This window comes from Otolemur garnettii, unplaced genomic scaffold, assembly GCF_000181295.1.
Source record: "Otolemur garnettii isolate 467f Iridium unplaced genomic scaffold, OtoGar3 scaffold00003, whole genome shotgun sequence".
Classification (NCBI taxonomy): Eukaryota; Metazoa; Chordata; class Mammalia; order Primates; family Galagidae; genus Otolemur; species Otolemur garnettii.
In genome coordinates, this window is record NW_003852398.1 from 29,717,724 (window position 1) to 29,738,574 (window position 20,851).

A 20,851-nucleotide genomic window follows, 5' to 3' on the forward strand; every position below is an offset into this window, starting at 1 on the left:
AATTTGGAATATTCAGGGTGGCATCAAGGCTGAAAAGACATGCCAGTAGATAGTAAATGACTTACTGATTAACTAACATGATAAAATAATAATCTACACTTCCAGACTTGATGCCCACCTTGTAACTAACAGCACGATCAATCTTCTTCCATCCTTTTCCCTACAGTGGGACTTAGAGCTACCTAACTAACAGCAAAAGCAGAAGGGGGTCTCTTGTAGGAGTGGCCACTCAGACACGGCCGTCCTTATGCAAACACCTGCCTTAGAGGTGGATTATTGCTTAGCTGGCACCGGCAACCTGGAACACCACTCCAGAACAGCAGATACTAAATCATGGGCATGCCTCTCAGGAAGGCCCCACAGCAAAAGATACTCCAAAACTGGGTAACTGTGGGCCACAAAGGACACAACCAGGGGACTAGAGTAGACTCTTCCCTGAGTCAGTCCCAATAGATTTGGGAACAGTCATATGACTGAGTCAGTCCTAGATTTGGGGAAAGCCACATGACAGTTTTTAGTTTCCCTCAATTGTCTGTTAAGAATCAAATTTCCAGGGTGGTGCCTGTGGCTCAAAGGAGTAGGGCACTGGCCCCATATACCAGAGGTGGTGGGTTCAAACCCAGCCCTGGCCAAAAATTGCAATAAAAAAAAAATCAAATTTCCATATTAAAGGCATCTGGAACCCATTTATCTTTTGTCTCATACCTCTTCAGGAGCCTTGGGCATCATAAGCTTATAAGCCATGGTATAAAGTAGTATTTATTTTCTGGTCCTGAACCGATCTCACCCACACATAGCAGGTGTGTTTTATAGTCCTTTCCTGTAGTCCATAATATGCAAATCACTCATTTGCTCTAAGTATTGCTCAAGGTATCCTCTGCCTCTCCCCTTTTCTTACCCCTAAGCCAGTGTGGGCCTCCTCAGGCTGCTGAGTGATGCTATGGAGATGTAAGGATGTTTCACTGGCACAGAACTGGGATTTCCTGTGCCTTGCTAGGACAAAGCATTACCCTAATTTATTGTGGGATTTTTTTTTTTTTTTGAGACAGAACTTCAAGCTGTCACCCTGGGTACAGTGCCCCACAGCAACCTCTAACTCCTAGGCTCAAGAGATTCTCCTGCCTTCACCTCCCAAGTAGCTGGGACTACAGGCACCCACCACAATGCCTGGCTATTTTTTGGTTGCAGCCACCATTGTTGTTTGGCAGGCTGGGGCTGGATTCGAACTTGCCAGCTCAGGTGTGTGGCTGCTTGAGCCACAGGCGCCAAGCCAGGGATTTTTTTTTTTTTTTCTAATTGAGACAGAGTCTCATTCTTTCACCACGGGCATTGGTCTAGCTCACAGCAACCTCAAATTCCTAGGTTCAAGCACTTCTCCCACCTCGGCCTTTCAGAGTGCTAGGATTCCAAGCATGACCTACCGCACCCAGCCTCCAGTTTACTGTTTTACAGTGTGGTCTCCTAAAATCTTAAGAAATGTAAGTTCTTGGGCCCTTCTGCATCAGGTGATTCTGATGTGAGTTTAAGTTTAAAGGACTTGGTTCAGATGTAATGTTCACTGAATTATGGACTATACTAAGATTTTAGAAACAGGCAGTGCCCACAGCTCAGTGGGTAGGGCACCAGCCACATACACTGAGGCTGGTGGGTTCGAACCCGGCCCAGGCCTTCTAAACAACGACAATTACAACCGAAAAATAGCCGGGCGTTGTGGCAGGAGCCTGTAGTCCCTGCTATTTGGGAGGCTGAGGCAAGAGAATCGCTGAAGCCCAGGAGTTGGAGGTTGCTGTGAGCTGTGACACTATGGCACTCTACCCAGGATGACAGCTTGAGACTCTGTCTTAAAACAGAAACCAGCAAAGTCAGCACCCCTGACGGCTTTCCCACTGGCTTGAGTTCTGGGGCTCTGAGGAATTTTCAAATGTCAGGCTCTTCCTTTGCTGTAAAACATGAGGGAAAGCAGAGTTGATACTAGAATCCAGGGTGTGACTCAGCCCAGCACACTCTGCATCATGCTAAAAAGCATTTCTGATTCAGCTGCACCAGGGTAAGACGCATCTTCATTTCAACCCCACAAACCTCCCAGAACAATTGTCCCTCCTCTGATCCCCTGTAGAATATTCACTGCCTATTATAAAATTTCAAGACTGGTTCTAAAATCATTTTCCCCCCTCAGCTTTAAACTATTATTTTCTTTAAGAATCTCTTAGGTGCTTTCCACGTGGGAATTGCTGGGTTTTCTCTGGTTTCTCTTGCCTCAGTGAATCCTTTGGCATTGCTCTCTGAAGAGGCTCAATTCATCATTTGGTCGCCTTCATCATCATCGTTTGTTGGAAAGTCTTATTAATATGTAAAAACGTTCCAATTCTGAGCTCTAAATTTATCTGTAAAAATTCACAATAGACTAAACTTAGAGTCATCCATAATCATATTTTTTTAGTAAGACTTCTTTCTAACTTTTCATCATCCAGCTGTGTTTGATGTCAGCCAGCTGTTGATGGGGTTTGAGGCGATGAGGAGGGGTGGAGAAAAGAAGACAAAGCTCATCTCTGCAAAGGGGTGGGTGGGGGCAGCCCTGGTTCCAGTGTGAAACATTAGTTATCAAGTGCGGTCTCCTAAAATCTTGTGAAGAATTGGAGTTCCTGGGCCCTTCCGCACCTGGGGATTCTGATGTGAGTTTAAGTTTAAAGGACTTGGTTCAGACGCAGTAAACACAGTAGTGTTTATACAGTAGAATTATACAGTCAAGATTTTAGAAACAGCTGGTTGAAAATAATGGCCTTGACTGACTCTAGTGCCCCCCTAGAAACATACGGCACTTGCGAGTACATTGTCTTTGTTCATCATTTAAGGGTATGTTCCTATCACTGCACAGGGCTGGCAATCTGGTATCAGACTTGCTAATGAGCAGCACTGCACAGCCCGGCTGCCTGTCATTCAGAGCAGGGTGCAGCGGTGGGGAAGAGCTTACCAGTCAGCCTTCTTCCACATTCCCATCGGTCCTCAGGGAATTAGCAAGGGGAAGGAGGGTCCAGAGGTGTCATTCGACACTGACGACACGGTATTTATTTCCTGTGCAAAAGAGCCAAGGCAGAAAGACAAACCTCAATAAAAAGCTAACTTCCGTAAGGAGGCACGGAATGGAAAAGGTGATGCTGGCAGCTGCCTTTGCAGACTCTAACTCCAGCGCCATGAACTTGTCTTTTGCTCACCTCCACTTTGCCGGAGGGTACCTGCCCTCTGACTCCCGGGACTGGAGAACCATCATCCCAGCTGTCTTGGTGGCTGTCTGCCTGGTGGGCTTCATGGGAAACCTGTGTGTGATTGGCATCCTCCTTCACAGCGCTTGGAAAGGAAAGCCGTCTATGATCCACTCCCTGATTCTGAATCTCAGCCTGGCTGATCTCTCCCTCCTGTTTTCGGCACCTGTCCGAGCTATGGCATACTCCAAAGGTGTCTGGGATCTAGGCTGGTTTGTCTGCAAGTCCTCTGACTGGTTCATCCACACCTGCATGGCAGCAAAGAGCCTGACAATCGTCGTGGTGGCTAAAGTATGCTTCATGTACGCGAGTGACCCTGCTAAGCAAGTGAGCATCCACAACTGCACCATCTGGTCAGTGCTGGGGGCCATCTGGACTGTGGCCAGCCTGCTACCTCTGCCAGAATGGTTCTTTAGCACCACCAGGCATCACGCAGGCGTGGAAATGTGCCTCATGGAGGTACCAGCTGTGGCCGAAGCGTTCGTGTCAGTATTTGGTAAGCTCTACCCCCTCCTGGTGTTTTGCCTTCCATTACTCTCAGCCAGTTTTTATTTCTGGAGAGCTTATGGCCAATGTAAAAAACGAGGGACAAAGACTCAAAATCTGAGAAACCAGATACGCTCAAAGGAACTCACAGTGATGCTGCTGAGCGTTGCCGCCACCTCGGCTCTACTGTGGCTCCCTGAATGGATAGCTTGGCTGTGGGTCTGGCATCTGAGGACCGGAGGACTGGCCCCTCCACAAGGTTTCATAGCCCTGTCTCAAGTCCTAATGTTTTCCATCTCTTCAGCAAATCCTTTCATTTTTCTTGTGATGTCAGAGGAGTTCAAGGAAGGCTTAAAAGGCTTATGGAAATGGATGATAACCAAAAAACCTGCAAATGTCCTGGAATCTCGGGAAACACCAGCTGGTAACTCAGAGGTCCTTCCTGACAAGGTTCCATCTCCGGAGTCTCCAACATCCATTCCCGAGAAGGAGAAATCGGGCTCTCCCTCCTCCAGCAAAGAGAAAATTGAGAAGGTGGAGATTCCTGTCCTCCCTGACGTAGAGCAGTTTTGGCACGAGAGGGACACAGTCCCTTCTGTACAAGACAATGACCCGATCCCCTGGGAGCATGAAAATCAAGAAGCCGGGGGTAGTGATAAATAGATTTGAGTTTCAAAGCAAAACAAATTGTGATTATTGTATTTATTTGTATTGCTATCAATATTGCTGACTTTACCGTATCAAATATGATAAAATTACTGCTGCTAGAAATTACAAAAATGCCTCATTCCATATTTTCAAAACGTGCAACCTGGTAAGTGGAACACCATGTTAGGAATAATTATTAAGTTTTAGAATTATAAACCAATTGTCCAAAGAATTCATTTGAAGTGTTCTGTAAAGATGTTGCTGTCAAAATGATCAGAGCCCAGCTATTGTTCACAATGGCTTTTTTATAGTTATCCCTTAGGACCAGCCCCATCCCCCCTTGCTAGAGCCAGAAATAGAGCTTATCTCTGGCAAAGGCTGAGCTCCTGAACCTGCAGAGTCTCCCTGACCCTGTAGGTCCTAACTTCACCTATCACATTTTCCTTTAACACATTAATACATTTTAATGAGTAATTTTAATTTGCTTAATAAGTTAATTTACTTGATGAAAACCCATATCACAATTTTCATGACCAAACAATATACAATAAGAAACACAGCTTTATTACAATTCTGGGCAAATGTCAAATCATACCCATTTTTGGCTAAGCTTAAATTTATCAAAGTTTGCCTTATACTAAAGCCTGCTTTAACGACCTTTTAAAATCCACATGATGAGTCTTCAGTTTGAGAATTTTAGCAGCCTGAACATGACACTCTATATCCTAGGAAGGAAAAAAGAACCTTTAAAAACTGTCCTTTCCTGTCTTCTAAATGCAGGAAACAGTCATTCTTCTATAAGCAACAGCAATTTGTTTATCCCAACTATAAGTTATGATTAATAAGTATTAATTACTGATTAAAGGCAAGCCTCAAGTATAAAGAGGGGATGGAGATGGTGATTTTACTTGTTAGGAAATATTAGATTTACCCATAACATTGAACTTGAACCCTGCTCAACTTTTAAAGTACATGAGAAAATATCAGGAAGAAAATTCAACAGACAAAAGGCAGAATTTGGTTAAGAATAAAAAATAAAAAGCGTAAGAGCCATGCAAAAAGAAAAGCAATTGTGTTTCCAACCATATGGTAAAATCGGAATTGCCAGTGACTATTCATACCATAGCAATGTAAAGCATACCCTATAAAACATAAAACTATTAGTATTTTTTTTATTTTCAGTTTGTGGTCTGGGGATTTTTTTTTTTATAATTATTTTTTACAAATGGCCGTAGTTTGCTTTTCAACTCAAAAGTAGGGCTGTTTTCTTTTTACTTTGTTCATTACAAGTATTATTTGAATTCAAATAAAGTACAATTTAACTCAAGATCCAAAATATTGTTTTGTGGTACAGCACTTATACAGGGGATTGCCATTAAAATTGTCTGTGATTAACTATTTGAATGAGAGATTTTTTTTCATTATATATAGTAAATGTAGGATGCAGGCTTCCAGTGTTTGACACTTTAACGTGTAAAGACATTAAAAACAATTATGTTTTACTTCAGATAGTTTTTAGAGGGTTAAGACTGTCTTTGTCTTGAATTGCCGACTCAGAAACATCACTCTGAACAATGGGGCTTTGTGAGAATGACTGACCTCAGTCAGCACTGGCACAGGTCTCAGGGAAACCTGATTTTCAGAGTTCACTGACAAGCACCAAATCAAGATGCAGACACTAGAAAAAGTATAATTACAATGAACCTTTCATTAAGAACCTGACACAACGACTTGACTTGATCCATTAAAAAATCTGCATAGAAAGCTAGATTTGCACCTTCTATGAATAATCAAACCCAAATACGTGAAAAGGTATGAAATCATAATAGACATTGCCAAACCATTTTCTTCGCACTTTTCTACCATGAGAAAACAATACTACGTGGAATTCGGAATAACAAAATAAGGCATTCTAGAAACTGCACCTTTGCAAGACATTTGGTCATTATTTCTTTAATAGTTACATTCTTTTTGGCAAGCACTTCAATTTCACTATTCATAAACTCAAATGAATTTATAAAAATAAACTTCAAAAAAAAGAGAAAAAAGGAAAGAAAACACATCCTTTTTACCAGGATGGAGGTTCCTACAGAGTTCGCATAATTGCTATGGTACTTAATAGATTTAAGCTTAGAACTAAGTAACATGGATATAAATGTATGTCTGTGACTGTGTACACAAACAATGTCTTTACAAATACAGATCACTTGGTATCCCCCCTTTCTAAGTTGTGTTGCAATCACTGGGAGATAAAGGGAAAATAAATTATTTTATTAGCATATATAATTTCCTAAACATTCTATTTGTGTGGCACTCTGAACTGGCATCCTATGAAGGAATTAAAATAAAGGAGATTTTTTTTTTAACTTAGGAGGTAAGGCTAGAAAGAGCAATTGGGAATCAAAGGTTAAGTTTCATACTGTGATGTGCACAACAGGTTAAAAGGATGCCAAAAGGCACAAATCATCACACGTTAACACACAAAAGACAAACCAAGAATAACAAAAACCAAAACCCAAAAAGCTACCATCTTGCTTCTTGAGCTCCAAAAAGGCTCTCTACAAAATTTCTCCCCTTTTACATTGCAGATACTTTATTATTCTATTAAAGCCTTTTAAAACTATGCAATATTCAAAATTTACTGTCAACTTTCTTTATGCCAAATTACATTTGCTGCTTTTTTTAAAAAAAAGGTTTAAGATAAATTCTTATAGATAATGTAACAATAATATACAATACACATATATAAAAAGGGGTGGTTTATTGTAGTTCAAATACATAAACTGAACATTCAAACATCTTAAACTTTAGAAACAAAAGTTTAACATTCAAACAGGAATATAGTTTACAGGGAACACCCAGAAGGATATTTAATTTGTTGTCTAATTCAGAATATTGATAAAGATCACTTAATGGTGAAGAAAATATGTTTAACCAGTGGTTCTATTCTGGCCAACATGTTAGTTATGACCGTGGTTCCATACCTGAGAAGAAATTACTACATAAATCTTCTCGTCGGCTAAACAACAAGACTTGGTCTATAATTCAGAGGGGATAATCAAAGCACATAAGTGAACAAATAAAACAAAACTGTTCTTTAGAGACAAAGGTAAAAGTATTGTCCATTGTAATAATCTTAGCCTCTGGAAGATAAGAATTCAATTTTCAGTGTTTTCTCTTTTACCCGCTTTAAAAAACAAAATGAAAACAAAACAAACCCCAACTTAGGTTTTCTTGGAGTCTGTGGTTTTTGCATCTGGCAAGTTCAGACCACAAATGCTCTTATGTCTTGCACGTATAACACTGCTAGAGAGAACGTCGTCACCAAGTCACTGAATTCCACACCTCATAAAAGTCTGATTTTTAGCTTCAGAAGATTTTAGATTTACTAGAGACAGCCTATATTTGAGTATGTATGTCAGTCATGCCACACAAAGAAAAGCATAAATATTCCAAGTGTTCTGTTCAGAAACTGTTTGTGAATGCTTCTCCTTCTGTTCGTCAGATGGTTTTGCAATAGGTTGACTAATGCACATATATGTAAAAACCTGAAAATTGGCTCATGCAAGCGTTTTGAATTAATAGATACCCCTGTGGAAGAGTATTCAGAATTATTTTGTTGATCGTCTCGTGGGCTCTGACGCTGTGGGAGGAGGAGGTGGGCCCCTGCGATCCAGGTCATCCACATAGGCCACAATCAGTTTACGCCTTTCCTCAGGCACACAGTCCAGTACAAGGTACCGTTTGTCATTTTGCAAAATTTTTTCCACGTCTTTCAGGTGCTGATCAGATTCTTGAATTAGCTTTTTAGATCTGAAATAAGAAAAAGAAGTCCAAGAATTACTGACTGCTGTTCATAGGTCTTTCAGAAATGAGCTGGAAATGTCCATCTAGTTCCTAATTGTGTTTCCATTTTTTTTTTTTTTTTTTAAGAAAAATTTCACTGCAGTGGTCACCTTTGTAAGTCGCCTCAGCAAAGACTCCAGGAGTGAAAGGGCCTCAGAAGCTGAATTACCCTCCCACCCCTACTCGTGGTCCCTCCAGATCAGGGCTGAGGGTGGGTGGGTAAATCTTGCCCGTGCTGTACCTGTTCTGTGGATGAACAGAGGACTTCAGTCTGCGGGGCTGCCAATCCCAGCATCTTTCACAAGCTTTCACTTTCACATCTTTCACTAAATTAACTATAAAAATGTAGAAAGAAGTCTTACTTCACATCTAATTTAAAAGCCCAAGCTGATGCAAAACATTAAGGATCCTGACCAAAAAATCCAAATGACAAAATATCTAAAAACCACACCCTCAGCACTATCTATCCTCCCGTGCACATAACCCTTTGTTAAGATGTTCCAAATTTTTCTTTTAAAGGAAGAAAAGCTGAAGCATGAAACAAAAATGGTTTCCTGCATACTGGTGGGTAAGCAATGCAAAACTGTTTTACTGATGATCAACTGTTGGGGGGAGAGAACTGTTGGGTATGCTGCAGAGAAATCTTATTTTAAGGGTCCAATTTTATAATTTACAGTTTTTATTTAAATGCATCCAAAAAATGCTTTCCTCTGAGAAAAAGTTTTTGCTGAGCTTAAATAGATGATTTCAAGCTTTTGAATGATCTAACCACACTGAACAGTCTTCAGAGAAGGCAGAGATAACTGACAGCAAAGGATTATTTTAAAAGACTCCCCATGAAATACAATTCTTGTATAGTTGGGAGTACTCCTAAAAAAGCAGTGAAGTGAAAACAAAGGTATGTTTTAAAAACTGATGGGTAGGTTAACACAAAATAAGAAGTGACATCTGGGCCCTTTCTTTTTTCAAAAAAAAAAAAAAGTATGGTAGATATGGGCTGTATTTGACTGTGGATAAAAGTTGGCATCTTCTTATCCCTAAAAATTAATAATGTCAACATGTGTGTGAATGCAAAGTATGCTTTGGCCATTAGAGTAAGGACTAGTAAAGACAATGACTGCCGATATAAAACATTTCATTGCACATACCTATATGTTATAAATTTGGTCTCTTTCAAAAGTGTCCTGAAATCAGCTTTGGCTGTGATATATTTGTCTCTGATATATTCTTCAAACTCTCTCTGTTTTTTCTACAAAGAAAGAAAGAAAAGATGAGGTAATTCATTAATTCCATAATAAACATCAATTATTTATTAAACCAATAATCTGTCACATAATAAAAATTCAAAAGAAAAAGTGGTAGGGTATATTTTTATTCAGTAAGATTCATTAAAACGCATAATCCACAATGCCCATTTTTAAGGCAAAAAGAAAGCGAGAGTAAAGAATCATGTATTAGCAGTGGCTAAAATTTGAGAACTTGTTAGGTCTAGCACTGCTGAACATTTTGAAAAGATTAACTCCTTTAATCTTTGTAACAACCTCAAAAGGTAAGATGCTCTTAAGAAAATTAAGGGTTAAATGTTCATTTCCTGTAGATTGTATTTACATCTTTAAGCACAAAAACACTAATTGGTATAATTTGGGGATGTACTAACTTTATGATAACACTCAGAACTTAACTCATATAAATACAAGCCCAATAAATAAAATGGAATGTAGTAAGCAAAGATTTTATTGTCATCATTTACTGTTTCAGACGTTAGGTAAGTCTGTTTCCTAGAGGGGAATCAAAATGCACAAAAGATCAGACCTCAGCTTTTATCAACCTCACACATCTTAGAGATTTTTCCACTTCAAGTGGAGAGAGCATGAGACTAGGGATCTTGTTACGGTGTTCTTGTTAGCATGGCTTTGACAGCTTGGTACGAACTGGCAGCTCAAATATATCTATCTAGTGAGATCTGAATATAAAATTAAACCTGTAGCTTTATTAAATCTCTAAGATCCCAAAATACAACCTTAACTGCAAGGATTAAAATTTTAAACTTTCTGTTGTGCTTTCTTGTTAAAACATTGTGCAAAAAATAAAATATGAACTTTAATTAAACTTAGGTTCATTTCTCACACTTAAAAATAATTCACTTACAACTATCAACTTTATTTTGGTGAAGATACTAGTGCTACTAACTATGCATTCACTTAATAGTATCTTGCAAATTGACAGTAAATCTCAGACAAAAATATCCTCTTACCCTATCACTGGACGAGAACTTAATGCAACGAGGATCTTCTTTAATGATTTTTTTTACTTCTTTCCATGTGGATGTTAAGGTAATCTTTGAAAAGACATGTGAATAAAAAACATAAATATAACTCACTTTTATTTAAGGGGTCAAACTGCAGCACATATGGTACATAATATTACACACTGACCTGCAATCTCTTGTAATGCCCAAGCGTAACTGGACTAGTTAGGGACAGGGAAGCAGCGTTAATGCAATTTCTTTTTGTTGGCTTGCCACAAGAGTTATTTTCATGGCCATACTTTCAAGGTGGCCTAAGACAATCACCTGCAAACCCTGTATTTACATGGGCAAACATCATAACTTCTGAAGAAACCATCACCAAAAAGAGAGCAGATAAACAGGAACAAAACCTGGATAACAAAGTTTACAAACTACCAGACAAGGGGCCACAGTACCAAATTGAAAACGGAGCAAAAGAAGGAATTTACTAAATCCATTATTATGAGGGATCAATGACCACACATACAGCTAAGGACATTGTGAATTACCATAGGAACAGTTATGAATTTGAAAACTGCAAAGAGAAGTAATTTCTAAATACTTAAGAAAGCCATATAATATTTTTAAAAAATCAGAGAAGACAGTGTCATAAACTGAATTCTAGTAATGGATCTAAAAACCATGACACTAAAAATCCTATCAAGGCTTTACTTTTTGGAATTATTAACAAAGACTCATCTAGATTAAAAAAAGAAAAATAAGAAACTCTTACCGCAGAAGTTTCATCCAGAAGTTGCCTAAAGTGCTCCCTCTTCTTTTTGGTAAGTGCTTCAATGTGTTCATTAAAAAGCTTCTCTTTCTCCTCTCGTTCCAGTAAGGATCCAGATTCCCAGCGGTGATCTTTACGGAGGGTCCTACGAGTATCAGACCATGATACATCTGAAGAACGTACCTAAAAAAGAGAACCATATATATATCACCAAAGAGACTTATCTTTTCACATTTCAACAAAAGATTCAATAATATAACTTAGAAATGATACATGTAATTTTTATTTTAAAAAGTGGAGTCATTATGTAAGAGGGACTTTACCTAACAAACTCAACCAGGGAAATCTGGTTTCTTGTACACTCAATGAATCCCCAACAATAAATTAAAAAAAAAGAAAGTAGAGTCATTAAAAAACTAAGAGATGAGTTCTGAAAACAAATATATCCTTTTGAATAGACTATATTATACGTGAATCTTATGTTTAAAGGCCATTTAAAACAAACTTCCAGCAACTTAATTAGCTCATGACACTATAACAACCTTAACTAAAGAAGAACTAACCAATATATGCTTCCAATAATCTAGAAAAGACGTTTTTTGGTGACTCCACCTTAGGTAAGAAGTTACTAAAAACCTACTTTATTTTAAGCTAGAAATCTTACATCCCAGCACTCACCTAAGCTATCAAACATGAGATAAGGAAGATGAGAAGGCTGAAAAGAAGGTAGCACCCATCAGTCATAATCCCTAAGAAACTTAATACAGGGTGAGAGGGTGAGTATGCTTTATTCAACATACTTAAGACCAGAGTATTTCAAATTATTTTAGATTTTGGAATATTTGTATATACATAATGAATTATCTTGAGGGTGGGACCTGAATTTAAAAAAAAAAAAAATTCATTTGCTACATATACACCTATACAATACTCTGAAGATATATATGTATACATACATACAAATATACAGGGGTTTTTTTGGAGACAGAGTCTCACTCTGTTGCCCAGGCTGGAGTGCTATAGCTGTCAGCCTAGCTCACGGCAACCTCAAACTCCTGGATTCAAGTGATCTTCCCACCTCAGCCTCTAAAGTAGCTGAATCTACAGGCACCTGCCACAATACTCAGTTAATTTTTCTATTTTTAGTAGAGACGGGGTCTTGCTCTTGCTCCAGCTGGTCTGGAACACCTAAGCTCAAGGGATTCTCCTGCCTTGGCCTCCCAGAGGGTTAGGATTATATGCATGAACAACTGCACCAGCCCCCTGAAGATAATTTTATACAATATTTTTAATAATTTTGTGCACAAAACAACAGCCACATTAAGTACTTATGTGTGGAATTTTCCACTTGTGGAGTAATGTCAGTGCTCAAAAAATTTCAGATATTGGAGCATTTCAGATTTCAAACTTTGAGATTAAAAACACATCAAACATTCAGGGAGAAAAAAAGCAACAGAGCAAATCTTGAGCTCATAAAGGACTAACTAACATACTAGAAGTGATGCTTCTAAGTAATAAGAGTTAACAAAGTTGAGAAGACAGCAGGTACAAGGACGGTTCAACATATGCAAATCAATAAACGTGATATACCACTTTAATAAAATGAAGGATAACCTAAAAGAAAAAAAGACATTTCACCACAAGGACATTTGCACTCGACTGTTCATAGCAGCTCAATTCACAACTGCAAGAGGTGGAAACAACCCAAGTGCCTTTCAATACCTGAATAGATTAACAAACCATGGTATATGTACACCATGGAATACTATTCAGCCATTAAAAAGATGGAGACTTTGTATCTTTTCTAACAACCTCCATAGATTTGGAGAACATTCTCCTGAGCAATTTATCACCAGTATGGAAAAACAAGTATCACACATAATTAATACTAAATTGAAACTAGTAGATTAACAACTACAGGCTCACATGAAAGAAATATTCAAATTCAAGAGGGGTGGGGAGAAGGAAGGGGTTTTATAAGTTACTACCCAACAGGTACAATGCCTGGGTATATGGCAGGCTTCCTGGGAGAAGGATACAACTACAACTCAGACTTTAACCCGCTATAACCTAATCATATGTACCCCACATTAATCTGAAATAAAATAAAGTGAAATAAAACGAAATAATAAAGGATAAAAACCATATGATCACCTGAATAGATATAGAAAAAGTATTTGACAAAATTTAGTACCCTTTCATGACAAAACCCTAAAGAGAATAGGTACAGACAGAATGTAACTCAGTACAATACAGGTCATCTATGATAAACCCATAGCTAACATCATATCCAACAGTGAAAAGCTGAAAACTTTTCCTATAAGATCAGGAACAATACAATGATGCTCATTCATCTACTCTTTTCAACACTACTGTAAGTCCTAATGAAAGCAATTAGGCAAGAGAAAGAAATAACAAACATCCTAGTAAGAAAAGAAAAAGTGAAATTATCTTTTTGCTGATAACATAATCTTATACAGCGTGCCCATAAAGTTTGTCCAACAGACAACTATTTTAAACTTCACACACACCCTGTATATACAGAACCCTAGAGACCAAACCAAAAATTATTAGAATAAACAAATTCAACAAAGTTTCAGGATATAAAAATCAACATACAAAAATCAGTAATGTTTTATATACTAGTAACAAACTATCCAGAAAGAAAAAAAAAATTTTAATGTCATTTATAGTAGCAATGAAATAAATACTTAGATGTAAATTTAACCAAAAAGTAAAAGACCCATATATTGAAAACTAGAAAACACTGATGAGAGAAAAATGAAGAAAACAAATAACTAAAAAGATATGCCAGGTTCCCACACTGAAAGAATTAATATCATTAAAATGTTCACATTAGCCAAAGCAATCAACAGAGACAATGAAATCCCTCTTAAAATCCCAATATCATTTTTCACAGAAATAGAAAAAAACAGTTAAATATGTACAGAACCACAAAAGACCCCAAGAGCCAAAAAAAATCTTGAGAGAAAGAAGAAAGCTGAAGGTATCACACTCCCTGATTTGGAAGTCTATCACAAAGCAAATGTAATCAAAACAGCATGATACTGACATAAAAACAGACACACAGACCAATGGAACAGACCAGGAAGCCCAGAAATCAACCCATACATTTACAGTCAATTGCTTTTTGACAAGGGTACCAAAAATATATACAAGGAGGAAAGGATAGTCTCTTCAACAGAGTTTGGAAAACTGATTATCCACATGTAGAAGAATGAAATTTGATCAATCCTTATCTCACACAATAACTAAAAATCACTCAGAACGGATTACAGACTTAAATATAATACCTGGAACAATAAAACTACTAGAGGAAAATATAGGGGGAAGAGTATCTGAGAAACAATTTTTTTAATGCAGGCCACAATAATAAAAATAAACAAGATTTCATCAAACTAAAAGGCTTCTGCATAGGAAATAATTAACAAAGTGAAGAGATAACATACAGAAGGGGGAAGAATAGTTACAAATCATATATTAGATAAAAAGTTAATATCCAGGCTCGGCGCCTATAGCTCAAGTGGCTAGAGTGCCAGCCATATACACTGGAGCTGGCATGTTCAAATCCAGCCCAGGCCTGCCAAACAACAATGCCAACTACAACCAAAAAATAGCCGGGTGTTGTGGCGGGCACCTGTAGTCCCAGCTACTTGGAAAGCTGAGGCAAGGGAATCGCTTGAGCCCAGGAGTTTGGAGGTTGCTGTGAGCTGCGACACCACAGAACTCTACCCAGGGCAAAAGCTTGAGACTGTGTCCAAAAAGAGTTAATATCTAAAATATATAAAGTACTCTAACCACTCAACAGCAAGAAAACAACCCAATTAAAAAAATGGGCAAAGGACATGAACAGAAATTCCTCAAAAGAAGACACACAAATGACCAGCAAGTACATACAAAATTCCTTAACATCACTAATCACTGGGGAAATGCAAAGATACGGAATCAACCTAAGTGTCTATCAGTGGAAGAATGGATAAAGAAAATGTTATATAATACACAATGGAATACTATTCAGCTCTAAAAAATAAAAACAAATCTACCATTTTCGACAACGTGGATGAACCAAGAGGATATTAGCTAAGTAAAGTAAGAAAGACAAATAACACATAAACTCATGTGTGGAATCTTAAGAAGTGGAACTAGAAATAGAGAGTAGGATGATAGTCAGCAGAGGCTGGGGGATGGGAGCAGAAGAGGAAGGGAATGAGGAGCTATTAGTGATCAAACAGGATAAAGCTTCAGATAGCAGAAGTAAGTTTTGAGACCTACTGCTCCTGATAATAATACACTGTCCAAAGTAAATTATAATTGTCTCACAACAAAAACTATGTAAAGAAAATAGTATGTTAGTTAGTTTTGGTTTAATCATTCTGTGTGTGTATATAAATATTATAGTATATCATAACATCAATTGTACCCCTTAAATATGTAGAATTATGATTTGCCAATTAAAGGTAGTTTTTTTTTCTTTTTGGGAACAGTCTCACTCAGTCACCTGGGTAGAGTGCTGTGGCATCATAGTTCACAGCAACCTCAAACTCTTGGGCTCAAGCAATCCTCCTGCCTCAGCCTCCTGAGCACCTGGGACTACAGGCACTCACCACAATGCCCAGCTAATTTTTCTATTTTTAGTAGAGATTGTGTCTCACTCTTGCTCAGGCTGGTCTTGAACTCCTGAGCTTAAGAGATCTCCCACCTCAGCCTCTGAGAGTGCTGGGATTATAGGTGTGAGCCTCCTTGCCTGGCCAGATAATTATTTCTTAAAAAGAAGACATAACAGGTATGACTGGCTTATGAACCAACAAAGTTCATTGCTTATAAAATATTATTAAAAATTAGGTCACACTGCTGCCAATGAAAAGAAATAAGGGAGACTAAAGAGAAAGATAAAAAGAAAGATGTAAACATACTTATTTAAGCAACATGTATCAGTTATCTAAATGCCTGTCAGGTAAACACTGTACTTGGCACTAGGACTACAAAGTAAGTGAGCCGTTGTCCCTTCCCTCAAATAGCTCAAATAGCTCTTACTCTGGGCAGACAGACATGTAAGCAAATAAGTGCGATCACATGTAATAAGTGCTGCAGAGGTGTAAAACAGACAGTGAGACCACACCTGCCTACACGGGTCAGGAGCAGCCTCACAGAATAGAGATATGTGAGTGCACTCCTGATGAATGAGGAAGTTTGTCATTGTAGTAGGAACAGTTCCAAAGCATTTTGGGTGGAGGGACTGCCATGAGAAATGTTAGGATGGTAAGATTCATGGGCTGGAAATCAGGAACCAAGTGAAAACAGCCAAAATGATAAGGTAATAGGAAGGTGGGGAAGTCCAGGAATGAACAGTCTGTTATATTATTTTAGGGAGACTGAACCTGACCTGCAGGCAACTGCTCAAGTGCAGAGAACCTTCAAGCCCTGGAAATAATCAAGACAGTGACAGAATCAGATTTGTTTTTTATGGAGATTTTTGCACCTGCAACAAAGCAGATGAATTTGAGGGCATGTTAGAGGAAGAGGAAGAATGTAATTATCCAGCATATAGAAAAAGGAGCCGATGCAAAGGACAAACAACAGGAATGAGAAAAGCCTCACTAAAAGAAACAGGATAGGAGAGATGGTGACAAGTGGAAGACAAAAAAGTAGTAAGGACAGCACAGCAATCTGGGAGCATTCAGCATAGGAATAAAAACCCCACATACCTCGACAAACTTAATGGGTAAGATACAACAATTTTCAGAGTATATTCTGGGGTCAGTACACCTCCATTCATTCCAACCTTATACCATCTACATGTACAATAATTGATCATCACAAAAAAGATTAAATTATGTCCAGGACACTTTATCACTATGGAAAGGAAAGTGTGTAATAATTTAAGATGACTTTCATTAAGAATAATGAAAATTAGAGTTTTAAAACTCAAAGATTATGACTTTTCACATGCACAAAACACCTAACCTCTGAATTTATTAAAACAGTGCATTTAATTTTAAATGTTTATAAGTAACTTACTGAATTATCTCTGAGTCAACCTCATTAAACTATTCATAATAAGGTAATAAGGAATTTTAGTATCTAGTACTTCAGAGAAAGAAAAGTAAAAAAGGATTACTAATACCATGTCAGACAGAAGAGCCTTGAAATTCTGGATGGCTTCTTCTCGTTTGTGTTGTTCTCTCTCTCGATCTATTTCTTTTGTTTGTTCTGAACGAGCTTTTTGAACCTCCCTTTCTCGTTCTCGAAGGCTCGCCTCAATGCGGGCTTGCCTTTCAAGCTCCTTCTCTTTTTCCGAGTCTAAATTCTGTAAAAGTAAAATTACATTATCCTTACCAACTCCATTGACATATGTTTTCATAGAATATCTAGCCTGCCAAATAAAAAATTCCACTCTTGTTTTTAAACAATATACCTAAACCCCATGTACTTCCACTTCCAAATCTGCAACTACAAATTCTTATGATTCTCAACAAGAAAAATTCCAAACAGTAACATATACCCTTAAATGCAATTAATAATGTTAGTATTCAGTGATAACAGTACAAATAAGCGTTAACAGTTACCTTGGCTATTTTTTCAATGTACTGTTTGAAAAGATCTTCTCTCATTGATGAACTATCCACTGCTTTGTAACGTGGATCACTTTCTACTTTGTCTTTTACTTTGCTCCATCGAGACTGACTGTCCAAGTGATGATTAGACAATAGTTCAAAGAAATCCGATTTAATCTATATTTTAAAACAGCAGGATGGGAGGAAAAATAATGTACCATGAGTAATTTCTCATATATAAATATTTAAACTAGGAAAAAAAATTTCACCTACCTTAAAAATGAGAATAGTAACTTATACTTATTTAGAGAATAAATCTTAGTAAAAGAGAATATGAGAAATACTCTTTTACACACATTAGAAATATAAACAGCAATAGCCATATGAGTTCTCTCACTTAAAATCTGCTAAATTTAAGATAAATTATATTTTACAACTAATTATTCAAACAGAGAAATAAAACTTTATAGATGATTTATAACTTTTGATAATCAAAACAGCCATGCTTTCATAGGGAATATGACTTTGCCCTGAGCTTTATTTATTTTTAGCTAAGACTCAGGATTATGGATTAACAATAAAATACTTTAGCATGAAGATGGTAAAAATGAGGTGGAACCTGTAGCTCAGTGAGTAGGGTGCCAGCCCCATATACTGAGGGTGGTGGGTTCGAACCTAGCCCCAAACTGCAACAACAACAACAACAAAAGATGGTAAAAATGATTTAAAAAACTAGATGGATAAAATTTTTGCTCATTTAAATTAATATGGGGGTGGCACCTGTGGCTCAAAGGAGTAGGGCACTGGCCACATATGCCAGAGGTGGCAGGTTCAAACACAGCTCTGGCCAAAAAAAAAAAAAAAAAAAACCAGAAGAAGAAGAAAAGAAAAGTAATAGGGAAATTTAGAAATCACTGAGCAGAAACAAAAAATTATCAGAGAGGCAGCGCCTCAAGGAGTAGGGCACTAACCACATATGCCAGAGGTAGCAGATTCAAACCCAGCCCCAGCCAAAAATTGAAAAAAAAAAAAAAAAAAAAGGTAGAAAGTTATCACAAACCTGTATTACCAAATGTCTAAAAATCAAACTAAGATAAAAATATTTATTTTGGTTTTGAAAAAGGCAGTTGTGCCTTGATATATAAGAAAACTGTAGAATTTATAAGTTGGTCATAATTAAGCATTACTTTTAAATACTACATTCAGATGTTCTATACTTCAGCATTAAACACGTATTACTTTATGATTACAAAACTCAGAATATAACTCTTTAAAAAATATGCAACTCAACAACTGAAGTATTAAGTTAGTAACATTATACTAAAGGTATTAAATAACACTAATTCTTTATTATCAACATATGCAACTACTTATAAACCTCTTCAAAACCATGTTTCTTTTTTCTTTAAGTAGAGGGGGAAAACAACAAATATTTATTTTTATGCACCTTTGAGGATCTATTTTAAAATTTAGCCTCACTTATTCTGTACTCCTACAATGGAATTAATATCACTTTATCAAAAGATTCTGATGATGTTAAGACCCCACTACCACCAAAAGGAATTAAATATGGTGTCTTTCCACCTGACCAGAAGAATTAAAAATTAGGAATGGAATCAGAATTTAAGATATGTAAACCGGCTCAGCGCCTATAGCTCAACCGGCTAAGGCGCCAGCCACGCACACCTAAGGTGGCGGGTTCGAATCCCCAGCCTGGACCCGCCAAACAACAATGACGGCTGCAACCAAAAAATAGCCGGGCATTGTGGCGGGCGCCTGTGGTCCCAGCTACTTGGGAGGCGGAGGCAGGAGACTCGTTTGAGCCCAGGAGTTGGAGGTTGCTGTGAGCTGTAATGCCACGTCCCTCTACCCAGGGGGACAGCTTGAGGCTCTGTCTCAAAAAAAAAAAAGATATGTAAACCCCAAAAAATGGATCATTCTTCCTGCCTATTCTAACCCTACCACTTCCCCCTACAGCCTTGTTTTTCCAACTAAAGGCTTACAAAGGAGGTTGGTGTCCCTTTTGGAAAATGTTTTTCATGTTATAAAAAATAGAATTTCTGCATCAGGAATTTTTTTTTTTTAAATTAAAAAGAGCTAAGGAAAGAGCTAAGCTGCTGTGGATTTCTCCACTGCAAAACTTGGCTCTTGACTTTCTTTGGATTAATGGGAAACACTCATAAACCCAGTAGTTTCCAGAGAATGATTTTGAGAAATCACTTGATGTACTAGTGTAATTGTTTTGTTCATCTTGTCTACTTCATATCTGATGTGATGAACACCAAATTCCTAGATGCATTTGATAACTGGAAGGCCAAATTTATGCTAAATAAAAAATGCAAGGTATATCAAATAAGTATGAATCTTTCTAAGCCACAGAACTTTTTATTAACTAAAAACAGTTTACAAATATTAGACACAAAGCCTAGAAAGACTGTCATATAATTTCTTAAATGTGTGATGTATAAATAAAGCAAACTTTAAACAAATTAAACTTTAACTTCCCTTCATTGTAGATTTTACCATGACAGGTTATAAATGGCTTACTGAGGCTGATATCTATAGAAGAATTATCTGATTGCTGCATCAGTGGCAAAAAAATGTCATTTACCATTAGCTGTAATTCAACGCTCTATTCTCCATTTTCCTCCTTTACCTTAACAAAAATACTTAATTTGTTCAACAGTAGGAAATTTTTAAAAGAGAAAAAAAAATGCTAATGTCACAACTCTGTTACAGCAACTTCAAATGTGCTGTTTTAAAAGGTAAAGTATTTTAACCACAATTTTATAAAAACTGGTTATAAATAAAATAAAAACATGATGGTTCCTGCTTTGGGAAATAATAAATGAAGACTAATGAAAATAAGTAGACTTTAAAAGGCATTTTTCATAAAATAGGAAACTATAGGTATGAAGTACAGGAAAATAACTGTACCCTTTAGCTTGAAAGTGCTACGTATGAAAAAAGATAATTTCACTGGAAGTCAATGTTCTTCACAGGTTTTTTAGAGTGTTTT

General features: G+C 37.3%; 2 protein-coding genes across 4 annotated transcripts in view; one reads left to right on the forward strand and one right to left on the reverse strand.

Moving 5' to 3' along the window:
- Positions 1 to 3,094: 3,094 nt before the first annotated feature.
- On the forward strand, positions 3,095 to 4,409 carry GPR151 (G protein-coupled receptor 151). Its single transcript, XM_003782074.1, has one exon. It carries the CDS (start codon positions 3,141 to 3,143, stop codon positions 4,407 to 4,409), a length of 1,269 nt encoding a protein of 422 aa, XP_003782122.1. The 5' UTR covers positions 3,095 to 3,140.
- Positions 4,410 to 7,136: 2,727 nt separating this feature from the next.
- TCERG1 (transcription elongation regulator 1) overlaps positions 7,137 to 20,851 on the reverse strand; it is a 68,894-nt gene continuing 55,179 nt past the window's right edge. For 2 of the 3 annotated variants that reach the window (XM_023515606.1, XM_023515602.1), the window contains 6 exons: positions 17,845 to 18,009; positions 17,403 to 17,585; positions 11,261 to 11,440; positions 10,495 to 10,578; positions 9,389 to 9,489; positions 7,137 to 8,207 (listed from right to left, as the gene is read on the reverse strand). In XM_023515606.1, the coding sequence (XP_023371374.1) occupies positions 8,006 to 8,207; positions 9,389 to 9,489; positions 10,495 to 10,578; positions 11,261 to 11,440; positions 17,403 to 17,585; positions 17,845 to 18,009 (915 nt within the window). In that variant the 3' untranslated portion in view covers positions 7,137 to 8,005. Of the gene's footprint in view, positions 8,208 to 8,481; positions 8,576 to 9,388; positions 9,490 to 10,494; positions 10,579 to 11,260; positions 11,441 to 17,402; positions 17,586 to 17,844; positions 18,010 to 20,851 lie in introns of all 3 variants that reach the window. The other variant, XR_002774401.1, reaches the window with a different exon arrangement.